The sequence below is a fragment of the Poecilia mexicana genome, unplaced genomic scaffold (genome assembly GCF_051168715.1).
Source record: "Poecilia mexicana isolate PSO_F unplaced genomic scaffold, ASM5116871v1 scaffold_15, whole genome shotgun sequence".
Classification (NCBI taxonomy): domain Eukaryota; kingdom Metazoa; phylum Chordata; class Actinopteri; order Cyprinodontiformes; family Poeciliidae; genus Poecilia; species Poecilia mexicana.
The window spans coordinates 1,087,501-1,112,500 of record NW_028263384.1 but is presented as its reverse complement, the minus strand read 5'-3'; the positions used below and the strand labels follow the sequence as shown (position 1 = coordinate 1,112,500).

At 51.1% G+C, this 25,000-nt stretch overlaps 1 protein-coding gene across 1 annotated transcript; it reads right to left on the bottom strand.

Annotated features, from left to right (window-relative positions):
* Positions 1-10,354: 10,354 nt before the first annotated feature.
* LOC148155214 (sodium channel protein type 8 subunit alpha-like) lies at positions 10,355-19,298 on the bottom strand. The gene is made up of 5 exons (XM_088013336.1): positions 18,877-19,298; positions 11,694-11,834; positions 11,282-11,402; positions 11,001-11,194; positions 10,355-10,585 (listed from the first exon to the last, which is right to left on the bottom strand). The coding sequence occupies exons 1-5, from the start codon at positions 19,021-19,023 to the stop codon at positions 10,355-10,357; spliced, it is 834 nt and encodes a 277-aa protein (XP_087869462.1). The 5' UTR covers positions 19,024-19,298.
* Positions 19,299-25,000: the final 5,702 nt, after the last annotated feature.

Genomic DNA, 25,000 nt, shown 5'->3' with positions numbered 1-25,000 from the left:
TTACTGCCACCTAGTGTCCAACCAACAGAATATCTTGGTAACAGGAGAGCCTGCAGGTCTGGGGGGTGAAAATAGATATTTTTTGTTTCCATGTGGATGAAAACGTTTCTGGACGTCGGTGGGTTTGGACCCAACAACCTTTCAGAAAAACCTTTGAGTTTGAGCAAAGTTTTAACTCGTGGTTTTAAGTCCTGGTGTTGTTTGTTCTGCTGTCGGCCATCAAACTTCAGAAAATCAGCCGCTTCCTTCCAACATTCATCTGAAACCTGCAGGAACAGCAGGAAACATTTTCTGCTCTTTTATGACAAACTGAAAAGTCGTGTTGTTCTGCTTTATGTGGACGGCCGTGTTTGAGCAGCTCTGATGACCGTAGATCTATAGTTGCATTCTGATGGTGGTGGTTCTGGACCGCAGGAAGCATGTGAATCTGAGGTGGGCCGGGTCAGCGGTTCTGTTCTCCTGCCTCCATCAGGCACACTGGACCGGTGACCTCCATCTTTCTGCTCGGCTCCTCCTGGTGGGCCGACCTTCTTCTTTGTGCAGCGCCGGCGCGCTCCCTCTGACAGCTAGGGGGAGCCGCAGGGAGAAACGCTGCTGGTTCTGACCGGACCGCCACATTCGCTGAAACTCTGGAACACCCTGGTAGAAACAAAGGCGGCCGCGTTTGGACCGTTGGCTGAGCAGGAGGTAGAACCGCCACAGCTGAGCTCCAGGCTTACATAACGTCCTGCAGGCTGAAAAGCCAAACTTCCCTTTGGAAAAGGTCAGCGCTCCGGCGCCATCTGGCAGCCAGCAGACCTCAGCGGTTCTGATGGGCTTTCAGCTAAACGGCTAAATATAACGCAGAGCTCTCAGGAGAATACGGTGAAACCACAGAATACGGACCGGACCTTCCACTGATCAGCCCGGTTTCATGGAGAGAAAGTAATCTGACCCAGCAGAACCAGGAGGTCCTCAGTGGAGGAACCACAGGTCCATTCTGGCTGCTAGAGCCTCATGTTGGTCAACTCTGTGGTTCTGTTGCAGCTTTAGACCAAACTTTGGCTGTTAGGAATTAGAGGCTGGAAGGAGTCTGAAGAACAAGCCCACAGCATGACCCCTCCTCCACCGTGCCTGGTCCAACATCTGTCCTCCGGTCCAACATCTGTCCTCCAGTCCCATCTGTCCTCCGGTCCCATCTGTCCTCCAGTCCCATCTGTCCTCCGGTCCCATCTGTCCTCCAGTCCCATCTGTCCTCCGGTCCCATCTGTCCTCCAGTCCCATCTGTCCTCCGGTCCCATCTGTCCTCCAGTCCCATCTGTCCTCCGGTCCCATCTGTCCTCCAGTCCCATCTGTCCTCCGGTCCCATCTGTCCTCCAGTCCCATCTGTCCAGGGGACATCGTCCCAGGAGTCTCATCCCCCCTCCTGATGCTGACCACAGTCCGGCAGCCATCTTGTTTCTAGAAAGGTTGGGGCAGCCATACTGGTTCAGGGTCATGACCTTTAACCTTGGACCTGCTAACTGAGGCCTGTAGATAGAGATTTCTCTGGAGAACAATGGATGACCTTTGACCCCTCCCAGGTCACCCTGATGTCGGGTTACCTGGGCTGGATCCTCCAGCAGCAGCGGGTCGGAACCGGAGGATCACCGTCTCTCCGTCCATCAGACGTTTGTTTGGTGTTTGTGGTGATGGTGCCGTTGTGACCAGACCCAAATGAGGACCGGCGGCCCACAGGTCTGCACCGGTTCTGTGGCTCAGACCCAAACTGTTTAACCCCCAGCTGCTGCAGGAGCGGCGCTGAGTCAGCAGACCGGTGCTACTGGTCCAGTCTGAGCGGCCGGCGCTGAGTCAGCCCAGCTGCTTGCTGGAGGTCCGGATCTGTTGGCTCCAGCGAGACGGAACGTGAAGCTGTCGTCCTTCCAGCTCACCGTAGTTTTTCTGCTCCAGCAGGTAGAACCAAACATGTCCTCCATCCCTCATCCTGCTCTCCTCGCTGCGTTTCTTCACCGTTCCTCCCCTGTTTCAGCTGATGAGTCGGAGAAGAGGCGCGGAGCCGACCCCCCCCCTTCCTGTCGGCACTCCGGCGGCCGATCCGAGTCCAGCCGGTGACAAACGTCCGCCTGCTGCGAAGGACTGTGCTGAATCAGGGAGACGGCGCGGCGTTGGGACGGAGCTGATGGACGATCCGTCTTCTAAATGAATCAAACTGAAACAACATCTGCTGCTTGGCACCAGACGTGAGGAGCGGGACGGAGCGGGCTGGAGAGCGGGACGGAGCGGGCCGGAGCGGGCAGGAGCGGGACGGAGCGGGCAGGAGAGCGGGACGGAGTGGGACGGAGCGGGCCGGAGTGAGCAGGAGCGGGCCGGAGTGAGCAGGAGCGGGACGGAGCGGGACGGAGCGGGCTGGAGAGAGGGCAGGAGTGGGCCGGAGTGAGCAGGAGCGGGCCGGAGCGGGACGGAGAGGGCCGGAGCGGGACGGAGAGGGCCGGAGCGGGCAGGAGAGAGGGCAGGAGTGAGCCGGAGTGGGCCGGAGCGGGACGGAGAGGGCCGGAGCGGGTCGGAGCGGGCAGGAGAGAGGGCAGGAGTGAGCCGGAGCGGGCCGGAGCGAGCAGGAGCGGGCCGGAGCGGGACGGAGAGGGCCGGAGCGGGACGGAGAGGGCCGGAGCGGGTCGGAGCGGGCAGGAGAGAGGGCAGGAGTGAGCCGGAGCGGGCCGGAGCGAGCAGGAGCGGGCCGGAGCGGGACGGAGAGGGCCGGAGCGGGACGGAGCGGGCAGGAGAGAGGGCAGGAGTGAGCCGGAGCGGGACGGAGCGGGCAGGAGAGAGGGCAGGAGTGAGCTGGAGCGGGACGGAGCGGGCAGGAGCGGGACGGAGAGGGCCGGAGCGGGACGGAGAGGGCCGGAGCGGGACGGAGCGGGCAGGAGAGAGGGCAGGAGTGAGCCGGAGCGGGACGGAGAGGGCCGGAGCGGGCAGGAGAGAGGGCAGGAGTGAGCCGGAGCGGGACGGAGCGGGCAGGAGCGGGACGGAGAGGGCCGGAGCGGGACGGAGAGGGCCGGAGCGGGACGGAGCGGGCAGGAGAGCGGGACCGAGAGGGCCGGAGAGGGCCGGAGTGGGACGGAGCGGGACGGAGAGGGACGGAGAGGGCCGGAGCGGGACGGAGTGGGACGGAGAGCGGGCCGCGCTCCACTCTGCCCCCGCTCAGGTTTATGCATCCGACTGCGTTTCAGCTTCGGCACCGAGTCCAGAAACAGAGGCTGAAGGAAACGTTCAGGTTAAAACGGAGAGGAACAGTTACTGTGTTTTCCATCTTTATTAGGTTTAAATACATAAATCAACACTGTAAAAACACAAAAACGTGTTTGGTTTAGTTTCTACTGCAAATATTTTAATACACTTGAAATAAAACAAAACTAATTAACTATTCAGTAAGTTAAAGGATCTTGTTTTATATATTTATACAATTATGAGTCATTGTTAAGTTTAGCTTTAGAACATGCTGATTTTTTGATCCGTTTTAAAGTGATTTGTTGCTGCGTTTGTGCAGCATTAGGCTATTTTCTCCATGCTGATGCTGTGTAGATCAGAGTTTGGTTCAAAGTGTTTGATTCTGTTTGCTTTAACCAGGTTTTAGTGAATTTGTGTGATTAAACCAGGAAGTGACCACCGTGTTCCTGCGTCTGATTGGTTCCTGCAGCTCAGTGTGTGAGCGTCCAGAACCAGCCGGTCCTGCTGGATGGATCCAGGTTAGAGCTCTGCAGCTCGGTGCCGGTGATGGAGGTTCTGCAGGTGTTCGGCTCCGTTTGCTCCGCTCTGGTCTTCACTCAGGGTTTTCCAGCTGGCTGTCCTCATTGTTCCTCCTCTCGGGTCTTTATGAGTAATAAGCTTGAGAGGCTCATCTAAATTCCTCAATATGTTGAGTTTTTATCGCAGTTTGGTCATTCAGGCGCTGGGATTTATCCACAAACTTCCCCAAGTGGCTGCAGCAGCAGCAGTGGCTGCAGCAGTGGCTGCTGCTGCTGCTGCTGCTGCTGCTGCTGCTGCGTGGATCTGATCCACGCTGACAAATCTCTGCGCTCTGGGAGGAAAGCAGCTGAGTCAGGAAGGAAACAAGGTGTTTGCTTTTCACCTGGGCATCACAAGGAAACCATAAATCTAGAGTGAAAGTATCGGGCCAAGCGGGGGGATGTGGTCGGGGAAACCTTCATGTGACTGCAGAACAAACTGAGCTCCGACATCCGCAGGCTGGCCAGGAAGTGATGATGTAATCTGGGTAATTAGGCAGCGGGCGACCGCGGCTGGAGTCTGTCGCCATCTTTACATCACCGATGTTTGTCAGCTTCCTGAAAACGGGAGCAGCAGAAGGAACGGCGAGAAACAGAAACCAGAGGGAACCGAATCAAAAAGCAGAGATGGAGCAGATCGGTGGGACTCAGAGGTCCAGGCAGATCTAACAGAACAACAAGCTGCAGGTTCTGGTTCTGGTAGGTCTGCTGCTGGGCCGTCCTCTGGGTTTTATTTATGGGTGTCAGGCTGAAAGGGGGATGAATACAAATGCATGTCAGCCGCTATGGATTTTAATTTGTTACATATTTGATGAATTATTAAATATGAAACCAAAGATCTGTGCATCAGATCATTCAGTAAATAATTAGTTTAAATAAAGTCAGGATGCTTTAGTTTTCATTAACGCGTTAAAACTTTTAATGCAATTAGTCGCATTTTCTCCTTTACATGCAAAAGTCCTGAGCTGGAACTTTTGTGTTCTCATGTTTCTGGTACGCCTGTAAATCTGACGCTCAAGCTAACTGTGCTAACAGCTAACTGTGCTAACAGCTAACTGTGCTAACAGCGATGGAGGACGAAACAGGCTTTAGTTTCTGCTTCTGATTAATTCCAGATCCTGAAATGAACTGGATTAAAGTTTTTAATCTAGTCCCACATCCAGATCAGACCCTCTGCAGTGGATGGATGAAGCTCCAGCTTCACTTCAACAAGCTGCTCAGGTTCAGGTTCCCTCTGCAGGCTTCGCTCCATCGGCTCCGTCTGCGTCCAGGAACATCCGCTCCGCTTTGGAGGGAACCTGACGGCTGGATCTGATTGTTAAACATTGAAATTTCCTTTCAGGGACACACCTGGTCCTGACGCCGCAGGACGCTGTGAAGTCCACACACACGATCCCAACACACCTGGACTATTCAGACGGGACTTCATGTTCCACAAAGCAGCTCCACCTTCGTCCCCAAGCAGAGACTCAGCCGGTTATTATTCATGTGTTCATGCCTCATGAGGAAGAAACAAAGACAAAGTAACCGTTGTTGTAGCACAGGTCTGATTTCGTCTTGCTGCCGGTGGCCAACAGCAGCAGATGGTCTGGTACAAACAGCAGTGACCTTTGACCTTTGTTTAGGCTGTGGCAGAAGGTCGTCCATCAGGTCTGCTGGTTGTTGTTACCTCAGTGTGTCTCCTGCTTCCTGCGTCTGAGACAAATGTCTGCTGGAGGAAAGCGGCTGAGTCAGGAAGGTGTTTGCTTCTCACCTGGGTTAGTAGGAACACAGTCATAAATCTGCTGTGAAAGTTTTGGGCCAAGTGGGTGGTGGCAGTGGGGGGTGGGCAGCGCTGAAGGTTAGAGGAGCCGGAGGAACGCGCGGGGATAGACCTTCACAGACGGAATACTGAACACACTCATCGCTCTCTGAGGATCTGCAGCAACTTTTCTGTTTGGACTTTGTTTTAGTTTCATCTGCTTGTCCTGGATTCTCAAACACCAACGCAGCTTATTGTTGATTAATATCTGTAATTCTGGGCTCCTCGCTGCTCCTCAGGTAGAACATAAAACTGGAGGAAGACGACAAAAACCCGAAAGGTTTTTCAGTTTCCAACAGAAATGATCCCAAATCCTTCAGAAAATATTTGAAAGAGGCGCAAAATCCACATATTGACAACTAGAGATCATGGAAATGATAAGAGGAAGAATCAACCAACATTCATCATGTTGTCTTCAATCATAGAAGAGTCATCAGAGACATTTTGAAATGTTAAAGGTGGATGGAAACAATAAATTTAAAAAATAACCGTTTCTTCTGAAAAGGATGGAGGCAGAAATCCAAACCTCGACCTGGAGGATCGTCTGGTTTTCTGAGATGTTTGGTCCATGTTAGCTCATTCAAATCTCACCTCACTGCTCAGTCTGGGTTTTCTCCCATTCACTTGGATTCCTTCCTCTAACATGTGTTGGTCTGTAACATGTTGGTAACAGCCGCCTCGGTGCGATCGTCTCGTCCCAGCAGAGGACGACGGTCCGAGGTCGTGAGCCTCGACTTCCTGTTTGTTACGGAGCATCAACACCTGATGAATTTCTGCTTTGTGTAACCCGACTGATTCCCTCCAAACCCGTCAAGAGAACACATCTAACTCATTTGTTTTCTTATTTTTGTGACATTTTAAAACTTCAACTGGATGGAAACAAAACTCAGTCCTGTCAGGATTTTGTGATTAAACTCACGGACTTTGTGGCGTTCGGTTATCTGGAAGGAAATTAGAGATCTTGTGTCTGACAGTAAATGTGACTTTTCATTAGTCGATGACAAACTGTAACTGGACATTTAGTGAGGATGAGGCAGCAGAGGAAGAAAGTAGGAAACACTGCCTCCTGCTGGAGGGAGTTAGGATGATCTAAACCCGAAGAGTTTGATGCGTTTTGCATAAAATCTGCTATAAACTCACATTTATGCATGAGGATGAAGAACCTTGGTGGTTTCATGTGAACTGGACTGAAGAGAAACTACAGCAGTTTGTTCATGTGACTGACTGGAAAAACGTTTCAGGGCCGTGAAAACTTTACTACGTCTTAAAGTCCAGTTGGAGCTCCATCACCGGGTCGGCGTGTTCTGCAGAACCGGGCCGGTTCCTACCGTCAGGGAAGCAGTTGTCCGGGTCCATGGCCTCTTCGGCCAGCTCTGAGTACTCGTCCTCTTCCTCGCCAGGCTTCCTCAGGTCCACTGTGCTGCCTTCTGACAGGCTGACTTCCTCTTTCTGCTGAAGAAACCAGAAACAACCAGTGGTGAGCTGATCGGGTCCAGATCGGGTCCGGACCGGGTCAGGACCGGGTCCAGATCGGGTCCGGACCCGGTCTGGACCCGGTCCGGACCGGGTCCGGACCGGGTCCAGATCGGGTCCTGACCCGGTCCGGACCGGGTCCGGACCGGGTCCGGACCGGGTCCGGACCGGGTCCAGACCGGGTCTGGACCTGGTCAGGACCGGGTCCGGACCGGGTCCAGACCGGGTCCGGACCGGGTCCGGACCGGGTCAGGACCTGGTCGGGACCGGGTCCGGACCGGGTCAGGACCTGGTCGGGACCGGGTCCGGACCGGGTCAGGACCGGGTCCAGATCGGGTCCTGACCCGGTCCGGACCGGGTCCGGACCGGGTCAGGACCCGATCTGGACCCGGTCCTGACCAGGTCCAGACCCGGTCTGGACCCGGTCCGGACCCGGTCCGGACCGGGTCCAGACCGGGTCCAGACCGGGCCACAGGAAGTGATGAAAGACGACCAACTGAGCCGGTTCCTACCCTGCTCAGGAAGCCTCCAGCCTGAATCATCTTCAGCATTATAAACTTTTTATCCTGTTTTTGTGCCCAGAGCTGCTTTGTTTCTCTGCAGAGTGAGTCAGAACCGTTCAGAACCGGCAGGATTCCTGGCAGCAACCAAACAGAACCTTCAGCTTCCAAAACGCAGGAAAACCACCGTCTGTTCGCTTAAAACCAGGACAACAGGAAACCCCCCAACCCGCTACATCAATCCCAGCTGACTTTAAAGGTCCCAGCTTGCTGAGCATCATGGGAGTTTAACTCCACAAAGAGACGATGGAGGGATGAGTTTCTGCTGAGGACGGAGGAGAGAAATCTGGACGGTCTGTCTTTTGCCTGGACAAAGAAGCCTGCATGTGTGTGTGTGTGTGTGTGTGTGTGTGTGTGTGTGTGAACAGGTGAGCTAACTACCTGAGTCAACAGCCACTCATGAATACATTCAGAGCCTGAGAACAGAGAGCAGCGACTGTGACAAATGCCAGCAGCCTTGGACACAAACGCAGGCAGAGGTGAAGCCAAACACACACACACACACACACACACTCTCTCTCTAATCTCTGACACACACGCTCCCAGAGACATGCTCACCCCGGGTGGATAATGCAGCCTGCTGACAGCTGACGTCTGTAATGAGGAGTTTAAATGTATTTCAGTTTGTGGATCCGAGCCACAAGAAAACGGAGAACCGGCCCGGTTCAGGGCCAGAACCAAAGGAACCAAAGGAACCAAAGGAACCAGAGTTCTGCAGGCCGACCCAAACAGAGAGCAACCAGCTCATATGAAATACATAAGAACCTTATTTAGGCTGTTTTCCTCCTGATGGTCCGGTGGACCTTAGCTAGCTTAGCGTTCACATTGGAACTGAACCAGAGTTCACTTCTACCAAACCCAGTCTGAGGTTCAGAGGACCAGAGGTCAGAGGTCGATTAGTGTTCACACCTCACCAACCGGACCGGACTTTCTAAACGGACTGGAGTTGGGTTGAAGCGGGCCTGGTGGGACTGCAGCTTTAAAGTTCTCCTGATTGTTGACGCCGTCAAACCGGGCCGAGACCCAGAATATTTCTGCCTCATGGAGCCACAGGAAGAATAAAAGACAGAAAACAGACATGAGGTTATAATTTACCATAATCTCTGCTATCAAACCCACAGCATCACAGGCCCTCCACCATGCTGAAAAGAGGAGCTTTTCCACATACTCATCCTGTTTTCCACCAGAACCATCTGACCCGATCCGGTTCTGGATCCGGTTCTGACTATAAACCCAAATGAACTCATGAAGGTCAACATGTGCGCCTCTCTTTAAAGACATGATTTCCTGTCTTTCCCGTTTTGCAGAGGGCTGTTCCTGTGTGTCGGGTCAAACAGGAAGTGATTGATTATTGGTTAACCGTTATAAACGCTGCGTCGTCTCACAGCGAGGTGGGCGGAGCCTGCTGCTCCGCTCTGACCATCAAACATGTTAGAATAACTCCCGATCCTTTTGTCCTTGGATAAAAACGCAGCCAGGCTTCTTCACGACTCGTTTCATTATCCGTCGCCATGGTAACAGATGCTTATTTCCCCACACAGTCATTCATCTTTACTTAAAGGCACAGAGCAGCGCTAACAAGGACAGACCAACATCAGTCAGCAGGACGTTTTCTGCTTAGAGAGACAGAAAACGGGACATCGTTCATCTAAACTACAGAAGGAGCTCAGAGACGGATGGAGGCAGGCGGTCCGAAACGGCCCAAAACCGAACAACACCAGGAGGAAACAGCAGTCAGACCCAGAATCTGATCAGAAGAACCCATCAGAACCTGCCAGAGCTGAAACAGAACCGGGTCTGTTTGAAGAACTGATCCAGTCCCAGACACATTATTTATTTAAAACTATAAAGAATAAATAAAATGTGTTTAGTTTTTTCAGATCCAGATTCCAGATGAGAAAACTGGATAAAGATGTTTTTATTCTTGTATGGAAAAGAAAAAATGCCTGAAATGAAATTATGTTCTTAGTGTTTTGGTTCTACTTGTACTGTATTCACTGACCCAGATTCATCGGTTCTGGTTCTGGAACTATCTGATCGGTTTGATGTTCCTCTCAGAGGCGAATCAAAGCCTCCACCTGCGCCAGCTGACACCTGCTGGTCTCTGCAGAGGTCAAAGGTCATCTCAGCCTCACTGAGTCACTTCCAGGTGCAGAAACACGGCGGGTCGGGTCCAAACCCAGACAGAACCTGCTGGGTTCTCATGTTTACGCTCTTATTTCACAGACAAAGGTCTGGAGAGTGGTTCTGTTTGGTTTGGTTCTGTTTGGTTCTGTTTGGTTTGGTTCTGTTTGGTTTGGTTCTGTTTGGTTCTGCTGGGTTTGGTTCTGTTTGGTTCTGCTGGGCTTGGTTCTGTTTGGACCTGTAGAACCTGATCTCTTTTTCTTCTTCAGTCCAAACTAAAGTAAAAATCATCAAATTAATGAAACAGAGGACCGGAACCGGACCGGAACTGGACCGGAACTCTGACCAGAACCCATCAGAACCGACACCCAGATGGCCGATGCTCTGCTCGCTCAGCGGACCCGCTCCTGGAGTCGGAACCACAGCTGAACCGGGCCGCTGACTCATCCCCTCCAGCAGCAGCGCCGCTCACCTGCCTATCTGGGTCAGAACCGGGCCAGCGCTCATGTCTCGGAGCATTTTTCACTCTCAGGGTGCTGATCCAGCGAGCAGCGCTCAGACGAAGAGCCGTGAAGAATCTGCGTGTCAGAACTTTCCGGGTCTGGACCCAAACGGAGCAGCTGGAGAACCTGCCTTCATTTATCCTCAGCAGGAACAATAATAGGTTCTGATGACGCCGGAACACCGGGCCGCCGCAGCTGCAGAACCTCTGAGGAGCGCTGCCACAGCGAGATCTGACCAGTTAGACCGGACCGGATCGGATCAGAACTGGGCTGGACCAGAACCAGAGCAGAACCGGCCCTGGATTTACAACAAAACAGCTGAAATCCTGCAGAAACCACCTGAACCAGAACATCCTGCCGGGCCTGACGGACCCGGACTGAGTCAGCACAGGTCACGTGCACGCTCATAGTGACACGTGCACGCTCATAGTGACATGTGCACAACACAAATCAGTCACTTCCTGTTAGCAACGCCACCGCGCCGCGCTTCCTCCTTCCAGCCGGACCTCAGATTGAACCATTGATAAAAATCATATTTCGGTTCATATCTCTGATTTGGTGCAGCTGAACTCAGCAGGAGTGAAGCCGACTTCTGATCACTTCAGATGGAGAAATGTTCCCCGATTTACAAAGTCTGGCTGAAGTGGTGGTTGTCATCCCAGAGTCTGGTGTAGCGCAGAGCGCTGACTCATCAGAAAACTGAGACCAGGAAGTTCAGAGATTTTACAGAGTTCATCATTTTTATAGTTCGTCTGTAGTTATTGGGTCGGGTCCTCACCTCCTCCTCTCTCTCCTCGTCTCCCTCGGACCCCTCGCTCTGCTCCTCCTGACCCTCCTCCTCTTCCTCTTCCTCCTCTTCCTCCGGAAACTCCACGTCGGACTCTCCGGGGGCGATGGGAACGCTGATGGTCAGGTTGGGGTTGGTCATGTAGCTGTCGTCCTCCGGAACCACGTACTTCTCCACATGGCGGCCTGGAACAGACGGGTCGGGTTGGTTCTGGTTCTGTCCAGATAAACCCAAACTGTGTGTGTGTGTGTGTGTGTGTGTGTGTGTGTTACCGATGACGGCGCCGTTGGCCTCAGTGTGAACGGTGCTCAGCCGTTTCAGCTTCATCATGGCTTTGGCCTCTTTTCGTTTCTGCCGGCGCCGCTTCAGGTTCCCGTTGAAGAAGTCCACCACCTAGAACCCCAGAACCATCGGGTCAGAACCAGGTCAGGACCATCAGGTCAGAACCAGGTCAGAACCAGGTCAGAACCATCAGGTCAGAACCATTGGGTCAGGACCAGGTCAGGACCATTGGGTCAGAACCAGGTCAGAACCATCAGGTCAGAACCATTGGGTCAGAACCAGGTCAGAACCATTGGGTCAGGACCAGGTCAGAACCATTGGGTCAGGACCAGGTCAGGACCATTGGGTCAGAACCATCAGATCAGAACCAGGTCAGGACCAGTGGGTCAGAACCAGCAGTACCTGTCGGCGGCACCAGCCCAGGCCCAGAGTGATCCGGTGGATGGCGATCTGGAGGTTGTTCATCTCCCCGTCTTCATCTGGGGCGGAGAGGTTGTCGGAGCTGAAGCTGCTGAGGAGCAGAGCCAGGAAGAGGTTCAGCAGCTGCAGACAGAGCAGAGGGGGCGGAGTCAGAGCTGACCGGGGCACAGGGGGCGGAGTCAGAGCTGACCGGGGCGGAGTCAGAGCTGACCGGGGCACAGGGGGCGGAGTCAGAGCTGACCGGGGCGGAGTCAGAGCTGACTGGGGCGGAGTCAGAGCTGACTGGGGCGGAGTCAGAGCTGACTGGGGCGGAGTCAGAGCTGACTGGGGCGGAGTCAGAGCTGACTGGGGCGGAGTCAGAGCTGACTGGGGCGGAGTCAGAGCTGACCGGGGCGGAGTCAGAGCTGACCAGGGCGGAGTCAGAGCTGACCAGGGCGGAGTCAGAGCTGACCGGGGCGGAGTCAGAGCTGACTGGGGCGGAGTCAGAGCTGACCGGGGCACAGGGGGCGGAGTCAGAGCTGACCGGGGCGGAGTCAGAGCTGACCAGGGTGGAGTCAGAGCTGACCAGGGCGGAGTCAGAGCTGACTGGGGCGGAGTCAGAGCTGACCGGGGCACAGGGGGCGGAGTCAGAGCTGACCGGGGCGAAGGGGGCGGAGTCAGAGCCGGTTCTGACCCGAAACATGTCCAATCACAGGTTACATCAGCTAAAAGCTTTGAGTTTAAAGTGGAAGTGAAGGAACAGGAAGTGATGTAGAAAACCAAACAGAGATAAAGAGAAAATGTCTGATTCATTCACAATTCTGACATGGAGCTGATGAAGCATCAACCCTGCGGCTGGATGGTGGTTACCTAGCAACCAGCACCTGCTGGAAACCGGGCCACTGGGTCAATAACAGACACCAGGAAGCAAACTGGAAACTGGCTGGACTGGAGTTTATTTAGTGGAACCAGAGTAAAAGGGGCTGAAGATGATGCAAAGCAGGATTTTACTTAAAATAAATCTGAATATTTTTTTAACATGAATTATTAACAAAAAGGTATTTTTATGATCGACATCATTAAATCTGAGACTCTAATCCAGGTTTCTGAACCTGCAGCTCCAGAAGTGATAAACCAGATTTTAGTTTTAATTATACGTTTGTACTAAATGCAGGTTTTAGTAGTTTAATAATTACACTGAAAGTACCAGCAACAGGTTTCTAGATCTATTTTCTCTTTCATATTTCCAATAAAAATCAACATCTTACAAAACGCTTTAATTCACTTTTCACAAAAGTCTTATGTTTTTATTCATTTTAAAACCAAAAACTGTAAATAAAAGTGTTTTTTAGTGCAACAACATTTCCTCCAGTCTATGTCATTTGCAGCTCTAAATATGTTTTCTGAAGCTGAACTGGCTGCAAAGATGTGATCTCAAGTTTCTGATTTTATAATAATTATCCTCCAGAGGGAGTTGCATTATTTCTGTGTGTGTGTGTGTGTGTGTGTGTGTGTGTGTGTGTGTGTGTGTGTGTGTGTGTGTGTGTGTATGTGTGTGTGTATTGATCCCAGCTGGTGCCATGTTTGTTGTCGTTGTGTGTTACTGATCTCTGTTGCTGTCATAGCTTCCCTGACCCAAATCGCTGCCGTCTGATTGGCTGTGGAATCCACCAATAGATCAATGGTTCTGATTGGCTAACATGGCAACCTGCGGTATTGACCAATGACCTTCCTGCTTTCCAGTAGTCAATACCCAGACTCTGACAGGAGCGACTGCAGAACCAGCAGACAGTTTCCTGATTAGCAACTCATTACAAGGAAAACGGCTTTAATTCCAGGTTCGGCCACTTGGGGGCAGCAGAAAGGCTATGATGTGAGCAAACAGCGGATTGTAGGTCAGTCATGAGGACAAAGTTCAGGTGTTGAGAAAAGCTCCAGTTACCATGGTAACAGATCCAGGTAAGATGTAAAACTCTCAAACTGAACCAGAAGTTACCTCAATAAAGGACCGGTCCGGTTCTGGAGCCACCTGTTGCTCCTGATGCTCCTCGTTTAGCTCGACAACACACCCCCACACACACCCCCACACACACCCCCACACACACACCCCCACACACACCCCCACACACACACCCACACACACACCCCCACACACACACACACACACACACACACACACACACCCACACACACACCCCCACACACACACCCCCACACACACACCCACACACACACCCCCACACACACACACACACACACACACACACACACACACACACACACACACACCCCCACACACACACCCCCACACACACACCCACACACACACCCACACACACACCCCCACACACACACACACACACACACACACACACACACCCACACACACACCCCCACACACACACCCCCACACACACACCCACACACACACCCCCACACACACACACACACACACACACACACACACACACACCCACACACACACCCCCACACACACACCCCCACACACACACCCACACACACACACCCCCACACACATACCCCCACACACACACCCACACACACACCCCCACACACACACACCCCCACACACACACCCACACACACACCCCCACACACACACCCCCACACACACACCCACACACACACCCCCACACACACACCCCCACACACACACACACACACACACACACACACACACCCCCACACACACACCCCCACACACACACCCACACACACACACCCACACACACACCCACACACACACCCCCACACACACACCCCCACACACACACACACACACACACACACACACACACACACACCCCCACACACACACCCCCACACACACACCCCCACACACACACACACACACACACACACACACACACACCCCCACACACACACCCCCACACACACACCCCCACACACACACCCACACACACACCCCCACACACACACACCCCCACACACACACCCCCACACGCACACACACACACGCACACACACACACACACACACACCCCCACACACACCCCCACACACACACCCCCACACACACCCCCACACACACCCCCACACACACACCCCCACACACACACCCCCACACACACCCCCACACACACCCCCACACACACACCCCCACACACACCCCCACACACACACACGCACACACACACACACACACACACCCCCACACACACCCCCACACACACACCCCCACACACACACCCCCACACACACCCCCACACACACCCCCACACACACACCCCCACACACACACCCCCACACACACCCACACACACACCCCCACACACACACCCCCACACACACACCCCCACACACACCCCCACACACACCCCCACACACACACCCCCACACACACCCCCACACACACCCCCACACACACACCCCCACACACACACCCCCACACACACCCCCACACACACACCCCCACACACACCCCCACACACCCCCATCATTTACTTCACATCAGCCGATGAGCTGAACTGACTGGATTCGTTTTACTGATGGTTTCCTTCCAGACGTTTACTGGACCAGCAGAGACGCTTCATGGTTTTACTGGAAACTTAAATTCTCCTTCAGTAAACCGGCTGCTGCCTGGAAACGGCCCCGCAGCAGATCCAGGGGGAACCAAGCAGGGTCCGATTGATCCAACGCATCACACCAACCGCCGAGAGCAAAGCCTCCTGGGAAATCCCCAGGAGGAGCGGAGGGAGTCCCAGTAAACCACTGAGACAAACTGGGAGAGCTGGGAGGGAGAACAGGAACGGACTGGGAGGAACATGGATCACATGTAAAGAGGTTCTAATGGTTCTGCTCAATCTAATGGTTCGGTTCTGTTCAGATGGATCCACTGAGCCAAACATCACGATTCTTCTTTTCAAATATCAGAATTTAATTTCATAAAGTCGTTCATCTTCATCTGAATCGATTAAAAAGAACTGAATCTGTTAAAGCAGTGAACTGAATCAAACCGAATGCAGCTGAACCAGTTCCAACCCAGTTCTCACCTCCAGGTCAGAACCGACCCAGAACCGGTCGTCCTCTACAGAACCTCAGCGGACAGAAACATGAGACCCAAACTGGATCTCATTCTGAGGCAAACCGGGTCGGTTCCACTGAGGTTAAACGTTCAGAACAAGCCCGACTGCAGCTCCGTTTGGACCCAGAACCAGGATCCTGTGGAGCTGCAGCGAGTCCAGCTGGAGCTCCACACGTCTGACGAGAGGATGAGGAGGAGGATGAAGAGTTACTGGTACCAGGTGTGCTGCAGATGAAGCGCTGACTCAGCAGAATCAGTTCGGCGGCTCGTTTGTCATGAGCTGCAGCAGCTGAACATCTGCTGCAGCTCAAAGCCTCCGCCGGGCCTGATGGGACCCGCCTGCAGCGGGGAGGACCTGCTGCTGCTGGGTCGCCATGGCAACGCTGGACGCAGCAGCCCGTCCCAGTGAAACCAGTCCAGACCGACGTTCTGGTTCTGAGAACCTCCTGGAGAGAAAAACTGAACTCCTTCAGGAGGCATCAGGTTCAGCCTGGGTGGAAAGTAAGTAAGTAAGTAAGTAAGTAAGTAAGTACACCCTGTTCTTCTGCTGCTCTGGGCCTATTTTTTCCATTCTTCTTCTGTGGTTTCTGTTTTCCTGTTTTTATCTTTTTTCTTCATTTATTTCTCTCTTTGCTGTTTTATTCCATTTTTACTATTTTCTCTAAAGTTTCATCTGAATTTTCTTTGTTCTTGTATTTTTTATTTTCCCTTGTTGAACATTTCTATGGTTCTCGTCGTTATTGCATAACTTCCTTCCTCAATGCGACGTTTCCATGAATCCTGATGATTTTTCTTATTTTCTCTTTTTTATTTGCTTTAAATTATTTTTCCTCTTTTGTTGTCCATGTTTATTTTCTTCACCTCTTTCTTCTTTCCTTCAGACAAACTTTAACTTTAATTAGATTTTTTTCATCTCAGGGTGAAGCACTGCATGTCTCACAAAGGAAAACACACACACACACACACACACACACACACACACCTCTGGATCACAATCGGAGCGTTTCTAACGGGATAAATCAGATCAACGGGAACGCTGCCGTCATCCTGACTCAAACGCACCGCGATATGTTCAGGTGCATTTCTTCAGTCGGGTCAGCGTAAACCTCTGCAGGAGGAGGCGTGTGTGTGTGTGTGTGTGTGTGTGTGTGTGTGTGTGTGTGTGTGTGTGTGTGTGTGTGTGTGTGTGTGTGTGTTGTATCAGCCTCATTATTAAATCTCCATGAGAGCATTAAGCCAGCAGCTGAGAGGAGTCGAGTTATTGCTCTGAGAGTCGTTATGATCCGCTGACGGCCGGAGAGACGGAGACACTTCAGGCTAATCAGAACCAGGAGGAGGAAGAGGAGGAAGAGGAGGAAGAGGAGGACGGAGTGGAAACGAGAAGCTGCTCCTCTCCTGAACTTGAGACGTTTTCAGGGTCATAAAGTTACTTTTGGATCTAGTTATTGTCTCGATCAGATGCTGAAATGCTTCCAGTGTTTCCTGGTTTGGGAATTTCGTGCTTCCTGAACATCCGGTCCTCTGGCTGTGACTCCGTGTTTTTGGGTCAGAACATCGGAGCGGGCCAGGAGAACTCCTGCAGAACCGATCCGGAACAGAAACAGGAACAGAACTCTGCAGCTGCAGCAGAAACCGGCTGCTGCTCCGATTCATCCCATAAAAACCTAAAAACCGTCAGGCGGATTCATCACAGTGGATCTGGAGAAATCACAATCAGCCAGTTGATTTGATGTTCAGAGTCATGATTTGACTCAGAACCTGTCCGAACGGTTCTAGAGGTTCTGTTTAAATGACGAGACTGACGAGGAAAAGACACAGTTAGAATATTTGTCTAAAACAATTTTCAGTTTTCCATCAGTTTAACCCTTTTACGCGGGGATGTGTCGGCAGCGACACATCCAAATTTGCAGTACCGTAATTCCGCCACACGTAGCGCTATCTGAAAAATTCCAACGGTTTCTGAAAGGGGAGGCGTTGCCCTTTCCAGCAAGTATCGGGTTAATACGGCAACTTCACAGCTGCAGCTGCAGAGAGGTAATTAATCTGGGGGGCACTAGTTTTATAGACGGCATATTGTGAAAATAACTTGCTGGATATTGAAAGTTCCAGTTGTTATCGATACATGGGTAAGTATATCATCTCATAGGACATTTAAAGAACTACTTACAATTAAAATAAGGAAGGTTTATTTAGGCAGACGCTTGAAACTCCGGCGTAAAAGGGTTAATTCAGCAGAAACTCTACAACTAAAATGAGCAGATTTCAGTTTAGTTAGTTTAGCTGCCTGGTTTTTACTTAAATAAAGATATTTATATAAAAATGTATTCAGAATATTTGGTGGTAATGCATACAATGCATTATATGTGTAATGCATTAAAACAGATCAATAATTTCCATTTGATTTATCGTTTATCTCAAAAACTGGATGATAAAAGTTTCAGTCGAGTTTCTAGATCTTAACTCTAATTATGTTCATTTCATTTGTTGTTTTGTTTATTTATTTTGGATATTTAAAGTGTCTTCTAGTTCCAGTGTTGAAATTTAAACTTTAATTTGAGAATATGTTTAGTTTGCCATTAGCATTATATTAGTGCAAAATGGTCTGAAAATACAAATATTACCGATTTATCGCCCAGCCGATTTATCGCCCAGCCGATTTATCGCCCAGCCGATTTTCTTAATTTTGTGAGATCATTGATCAGCAGATAATTACATGTGAAGCTGATCTGATCTTCATCAGTAAAGGTCTAAAATCAGCTGCTGTTGTCTTTGCTCTGCAGTCAGTCTGTCTGTTAGCCCCGCCCACCGCCGTAGCCCCGCCCACCGCCGTAGCCCCGCCCTCCAGGTTTTATCTGAATGTTTACGGTAACAGTCGCTGCCCCTCTGTTCCAACTCAGTGACTTTAATATATTTAGCAACGTTTCAGAAAAATAAATCTTGGTATCGACCAAAATCAGAATCAGCAGGTCAGTCTCTTTTAAAGATCAGGAATCAGCCAGAAAACTGCAATCGGTGCATCCCTACTTTAAACCCAGCCCAGCCCAGTCCATCCAGTCCGGTCCAGAACCAGCAGCCTCTCTACCCCCGCGCAGCGGCAGCGTCCCCCTCAGAGGAACTCACCACCAGGTTTCCGATAACCATGACCAGCATGAAGACGAGGATGCAGAGCGGCTGCCCCGCCACCTCCATGCAGTCCCACATGGTCTCGATCCATTCGCCGCACAGAACCCGGAACACGATGAGGAAGGAGTGGAAGAAGTCCTTCATGTGCCAGCGGGGGAGGACGCAGTCCTTGGAGATCTTACACACACACTCCTGCAGGGACACAGCAGAGGTCAGACACGGCGCCTGCGCCCGGCCCGGCCACCGGGGGGCGACGGCGGCCCACCTGGTAGTTCTTCCCGAACAGCTGCATCCCCACCACGGCAAAGATGAAGACGATGATGGCGAGGACCAGCGTCAGGTTGCCCAGGGCGCCCATGGAGTTCCCGATGATCTTGATGAGCGTGTTGAGGGTCGGCCAGGAGCGGGCCAGCTTAAAAACACGCAGCTGGGGCAGAACAGGGGACAGGGGTCAGAGGTCAACAGTCGGCAACAACAGGAAGGAAAACCTTTCATTTAGGATTCAATCAACTCTGACTGACTGGACCAGATGCAGATCATTTAGACCTGAGTTTCAGATCAAAATGATCTGCAGCTTTAAAAGCAGGAAGTGGACTACAGAGCAGCGCATTCTGGGTAAACACAACCAAAGCTAACCTGCTAGCCTAGCGCTAGCAGCAGAAATGTCTCCTGGTCTTTAGCCTAAAGAGAAATCCTCCAACCGCTAAAATCCTCCATCTTGTTTCCATCTGGTGAAGAAGGAAGTTGCTCTCAGTGTCTTCAGAGGTTTTAGTGTCGTTTCCTTCAGTGGTTCTTGGTGCAGCGCCCCCACAGGCCAGGAGGGGAACAGGTTGGTTTGACTTAGAACCACAGCAGCTGGAGGTGGAGCAGATGTTCTGGTTCCAGTAGAACCGGGTCGACCGGACCATCATGAAGGAAACATCCTTAGAGACTTTTCAAAGCAAATAAGAGTAAAATGTTGGAAAAGAAGCAGAAGATCTCCGGTTATCCTGGATCTATCAGCAGAACGGAGGTTTGTTCTTCTTCTGCAGCATCTATCAGGTCACATAAATCAGAGAAGAAGAAACAATCTGCAGATGCAACCAGTGAGGATGAGGAGGACGAAGGGCTGTTATCATGTGGGGGGGTCCTGCAGGAAGACGGAGATCCTCAGAGTGACACTTCCTGAGATCAGTGAGGACAGATGAAGACCCGAGATGCTGCTGACGCCTCCGCTCCACTCCGCCTGATCGGGTCAGAAACTGGGCCACAGCTGGACTTTTGGCTAAATGACATCACTCTGCACCGGCCAATCAGCACGCACCGTCAAACCCAAACATCTCAGAGGGAATCACTTCTCGTGTGGTTGGGTTTTCCACCAACAGAAACCAAAACGGTTAAGGCAGGATCAGTGGCTACGCATGTGGGTGCTGCGCTGGAGCGGGCGCCAAAATGACAACATTATTACATTAAACTGTGTCTAAGGGCTGCTAGTGTGAGCGATGCGATGAACAGCAGGTGTGGTCCAGCGAGGACGTACCAGCCGGAAGGAGCGCAGGACGCTGAGCCCCTCCACATCAGACAATCCGAGCTCCATGAGGCTGAGGCACACGATGATGCTGTCAAAGATGTTCCAGCCCGTCTGGAAGTAGTAGTACGGGTCCAAGGCGATGATCTTCAGAACCATCTCCGCTGTGAAGATCCCCGAGAACACCTGAGGGACACAAACACAGAGGTCACGCTGGGGTCACACAGAGGTCAGACAGTGTCACACAGAGGTCAGACAGGGTCACACAGGGTCAGACAGGGTCACACAGGGTCAGACAGAGGTCAGACAAAGGTCACATAGGGTCAGAGGTCACATAGGGTCAGAGGTCACACTGGGGTCAGACAGAGGTCACATAGGGTCAGACAGAGGTCACATAGGGTCAGACAGAGGTCACACAGGGTCAGACAGGGTCACACAGAGTCAGACAGAGGTCAGACAAAGGTCACATAGGGTCAGAGGTCACATAGGGTCAGAGGTCACACTGGGGTCAGACAGAGGTCACATAGGGTCAGACAGAGGTCACATAGGGTCAGACAGAGGTCACACAGGGTCAGACAGTGTCACACAGAGGTCAGACAGGGTCACACAGAGGTCAGACAGGGTCACACAGGGTCAGACAGTGTCACACAGAGGTCAGACAGGGTCACACAGAGGTCAGACAGAGGTCACATAGGGTCAGAGGTCACACTGGGGTCAGACAGAGGTCACATAGGGTCAGAGGTCACACTGGGGTCAGACAGAGGTCACATAGGGTCAGACAGAGGTCACATAGGGTCAGAGGTCACATAGGGTCAGACAGAGGTCACATAGGGTCAGAGGTCACACTGGGGTCAGACAGAGGTCACATAGGGTCAGAGGTCACATAGGGTCAGACAGAGGTCACATAGGGTCAGAGGTCACATAGGGTCAGACAGAGGTCACATAGGGTCAGAGGTCACACTGGGGTCAGACAGAGGTCCAGCCCAGCAGAGAGGAAGCTGATCCAGGTCGAGTCCATGTTTATGGTTCTGACCATGCAGATGGTCAGAAGATCTTCAGAACCAAACCCTGCTGGGTTCTGGACAGACTTCAGTTCACACCAACACCGACCCACAGAGACGATGAGAATACATCTAAAGTTCTGAGTCCAGCCAACCGGGTCCAGTTCTCCAGAACTCCTGAAGCAAAACAGCAGCGACTCACTGCAACCTAAAAATGACCCAAAGTTTAAGTTTCACTTTAACATCTTTAAGTTGGTAGAGCTGCTGCCTCGCAGCCAGAAGGTTCTGGGTTCGATTCCCGACCCGGGTCGTTCTGCATGTTCTCCCAGTGCATGGTGGGTTCTCTCCGGTTCTCCGGCTGCCTCCCAGTCCAAACACATGACTGTCAGGTTAATTGTCTCTCTAAAGTGTGTTTGTCCCGTCTGTCTCTGGGTTGCCCTGCAACAGACTGGAGACCTGACCAGGTGACCCCAGGTGACCCCAGGTGACCCCAGGTGACCCTGCCTCTCACCTGAAACGTTCACTGGAGAGGCACCAGAACCTCCTGACCCCATTAGAGACAAGGGGTAAGGAAATGGATGGATGTTCAGCTGCTCATCGGATAAAAAATCCTTCCGTTTCTTATTTTCTAATTTTGTGTCATTTCCAGTCTGTTCATGCCGACATCAGAACTTTTGGTTCAGTTCTGAAGTTACTTCAACACAACATCACAACTAACTTTACATTTTTCATTTTCTGGCAACAAAAACTCCTACAGAGTTATTTAAATAGTTTGTTTTTCATGCAGTAAAGATCATTTTTAATTCACTCTAAATGTGTTTTGTCTGAACAGAAAGAGACTAACTGCTAAACCTGGTTTAAAATGAATATTTATAAAATTGTATGAATACAAGAACTAGATAAAAGCAGTAAAAACACTAAATGTATCAGGTTATAACCAGATGTGACAGCAGCCATGTGACCCTGAAAGGATCAGCAGGAATAGATAAAAATGTTAAATATAAAGATTCATCCATTCAGAGCCGTCTTACTGTATTTTATATGTTCAAGGTTCTGCAGCAGAGGTCCAGGTTCTGCCACGATCAGAATATTTGGGTCAGTTTCATAATCTTCCAGGATAAACTCAAATGTATAAATGAATGTTTGTGTCAGTGGAGAGAGAAGCGACCCTGAGCCTCGCTGTCGCTCTGACATGCGTCATGACGGCTGAAGCTGCCATCAGGCTGAGAGGAAACGAGAAGCTCCTGAAACTCTCAGGTAAACACAGAGCAGCTGAACGAAGGGCAGGAAGAGTCAGAGGGCCGCGCTGCAGCCCGGCTCAGGTTCAGCCCACGTCCACACGCAGCCGTGTCAGCTCCTATCACCGCCGCTCTGCTCCCCGGCTCTCTGGAAGCCGGCAGGAGCTGAGCTGCAGCAGCGGCTGCGGCAGCGGCTGCGGCGGCGCGCTGACCGCTGCTGAAATGTTTCTGTATGCTTCAGTTAGCATGGAGCCCCACGCCACTCAGCTGGGAGTCACGCTGCTGCTAGCATGCACACTGCATCCACTTCATGGACCCGGAAACCAAGGCGACATCATGAATCCATCTCTACGGTTTCTATGGTAACCAGCAGACAAACATCAGCAGAATGCTCTGATAAACAGGCAGCAGAGTCTCAACACAAGGCCAGGGCGGAAAGGCATCAGAATGACTTCAGATTACCGTCCATCAATCTGAGAAGGGTTCAAAGGTCATCGTCTCAAACTGATCTAGACATGTGCCGAGGTGACCCTGTGACCTGGATGGACAGAAGCAACGATGGAGAGAAAAACTGGACCAAGAAACTCCACAAAGACCAGAGAGGCTGAGAAAAACCAGCACTGTTCCCACTCCAGATACTGGCTACATGCTACAGCTGTGTTAGCATGACTGTGTGTGTTTGAGCCTCCATGTGAGTTTCTGGTCCCGTTTGCGTGCATTAGCATGCATGTGTGTGTGTTAGCATTTCTAAGTTTGTCGGCATGTTTGTATGTTTCTGTTGACTGATTTATGTGTGTTAGCATTGTCTTTGTGTTTGCATATGAATGTATAACATGTTTGTGTGTTTTACCATGGCTACCTGTGTTAGCATGGCTACTTGTGTTAGCATGGCTACCTGTGTTACCAGGCTACCTGTGTTAGCATGGCTACTTGTGTTAGCATGGCTACCTGTGTTACCAGGCTACCTGTGTTAGCATGGCTACCTGTGTTAGTATGGTTACCTGTGTTACCATGGCTACCTGTGTTAGCATGGCTACTTGTGTTAGCATGGCTACCTGTGTTACCAGGCTACCTGTGTTAGCATGGCTACCTGTGTTTGTACCATTGTCTATGTTTGTTAACAGGCGTGTTTGTGTTTGTTAGCATATTATTATATTGGCATATTTGGATGTTTGTGTTTTCATGTCTCTGTGTTAGCTTGTGTGTTTCAGCACCAGTGTGTATTTAGAGATTTGTGTTTAGTTCTTATTCGGGGCAGTATGTGTGTTAGCGTATACGTTTGTGTTCTCATGTCAGTGTGTGTGTGTGTGTGTGTGTGTGTGTGTGTGTGTGTGTGTGTGTGTGTGTGTGTGTGTGTGTGTGTGTGTGTGTGTGTGTGTGTGTGTGTGTGTGTGTGGAGCCTCCAGGATGGTCCCGTCTCGCCTCGGGGCTCATTAGCTCTGCAGAGCGTTGATTAGCTTCTCCTCATGATTACTGACTTCAGGAGGAGCTCTCTGCTGCTCTCTGGGTTCAGACAGACATGATGATGATGATGATGATGATGATGATGAGGCAGGTCAGGGTCAGAATGTTCTTTAGTGGTTCTAATAAACCTGGATCTAAGTAACTGGATCTATCTGATCCGGTTCTAGCTCACAGAATTAGTTCATGTTTCCAGTTTAAATCATTCACACTCAGTTTATTATTTTTCCTCCTGTTCTCTCATCATACGTTGTTATTTTTGCAGACTGTGTCGTGTTTTTCCGGTCATTTTCTCGCTCATGTTTCTCTGACGTCAGGCCGACTGATGCTAACGAAGTTAAACTCGGCTCAGCTGTCAAACATCAGCAGCAGCTGCTGCTTCCCTGCAACCAAAAGCATCAGTGAGCAGAAAAACTGGCTGCTTTATGCAACAGTAAATATGAAACTATGACCTTTAAAAGGCTTCAGCTGAATTAACTCAAGCAGCTTCCTGTTCACCAAGTTAAAGCAATATATTTACAGATGTTTTCAACTAAAATGCTAAAAAACTTTACTGCAAGTCTTTGAAAAGAACAATTCATTTAGTTTATTTTATTCAGCAACAAAGACAAGAACTTTCTTCTAAAATTGTGAGGTCTTTAGCAAACTGGATGCCAAAGTCTGAGTAAAATGTTTAGAGATGTTTGTGGCCTAATCAAAGTAAAAATGATGTGGCTAATAAAAGAAAAAATAGTTTTGTTAAACTGAACATTTTACAGTTAAGAAGATCTCATCCTAAAAACCCATAAAAGATGTTAAACATCATCAGCTTCACTTCCTGAAAGTCAAACTGAAGTCAGGGGCCACATGAATGCATTCCAGGGGCCACAAATGGCCCTCAGGCCGCACTTTGACCCCCACCTCATGGAAAAAGC

Excerpts from the sequence above, each read along its gene's own strand:
- LOC148155214 (XM_088013336.1), bottom strand. The coding sequence starts at position 19,023 with ATGAAGGACTTCTTCCACTCCTTCCTCATCGTGTTCCGGGTTCTGTGC. Across the intron at positions 11,403-11,693 it reads TGGGCTGGTGCCGCCGACAG|GTGGTGGACTTCTTCAACGG; the intron begins GTACTGCTGGTT and ends CTGGGGTTCTAG. Across the intron at positions 10,586-11,000 it reads ACGAGGAGAGAGAGGAGGAG|GCCCGGCAGGATGTTCTGGT; the intron begins GTGAGGACCCGA and ends CGGGTCCGTCAG.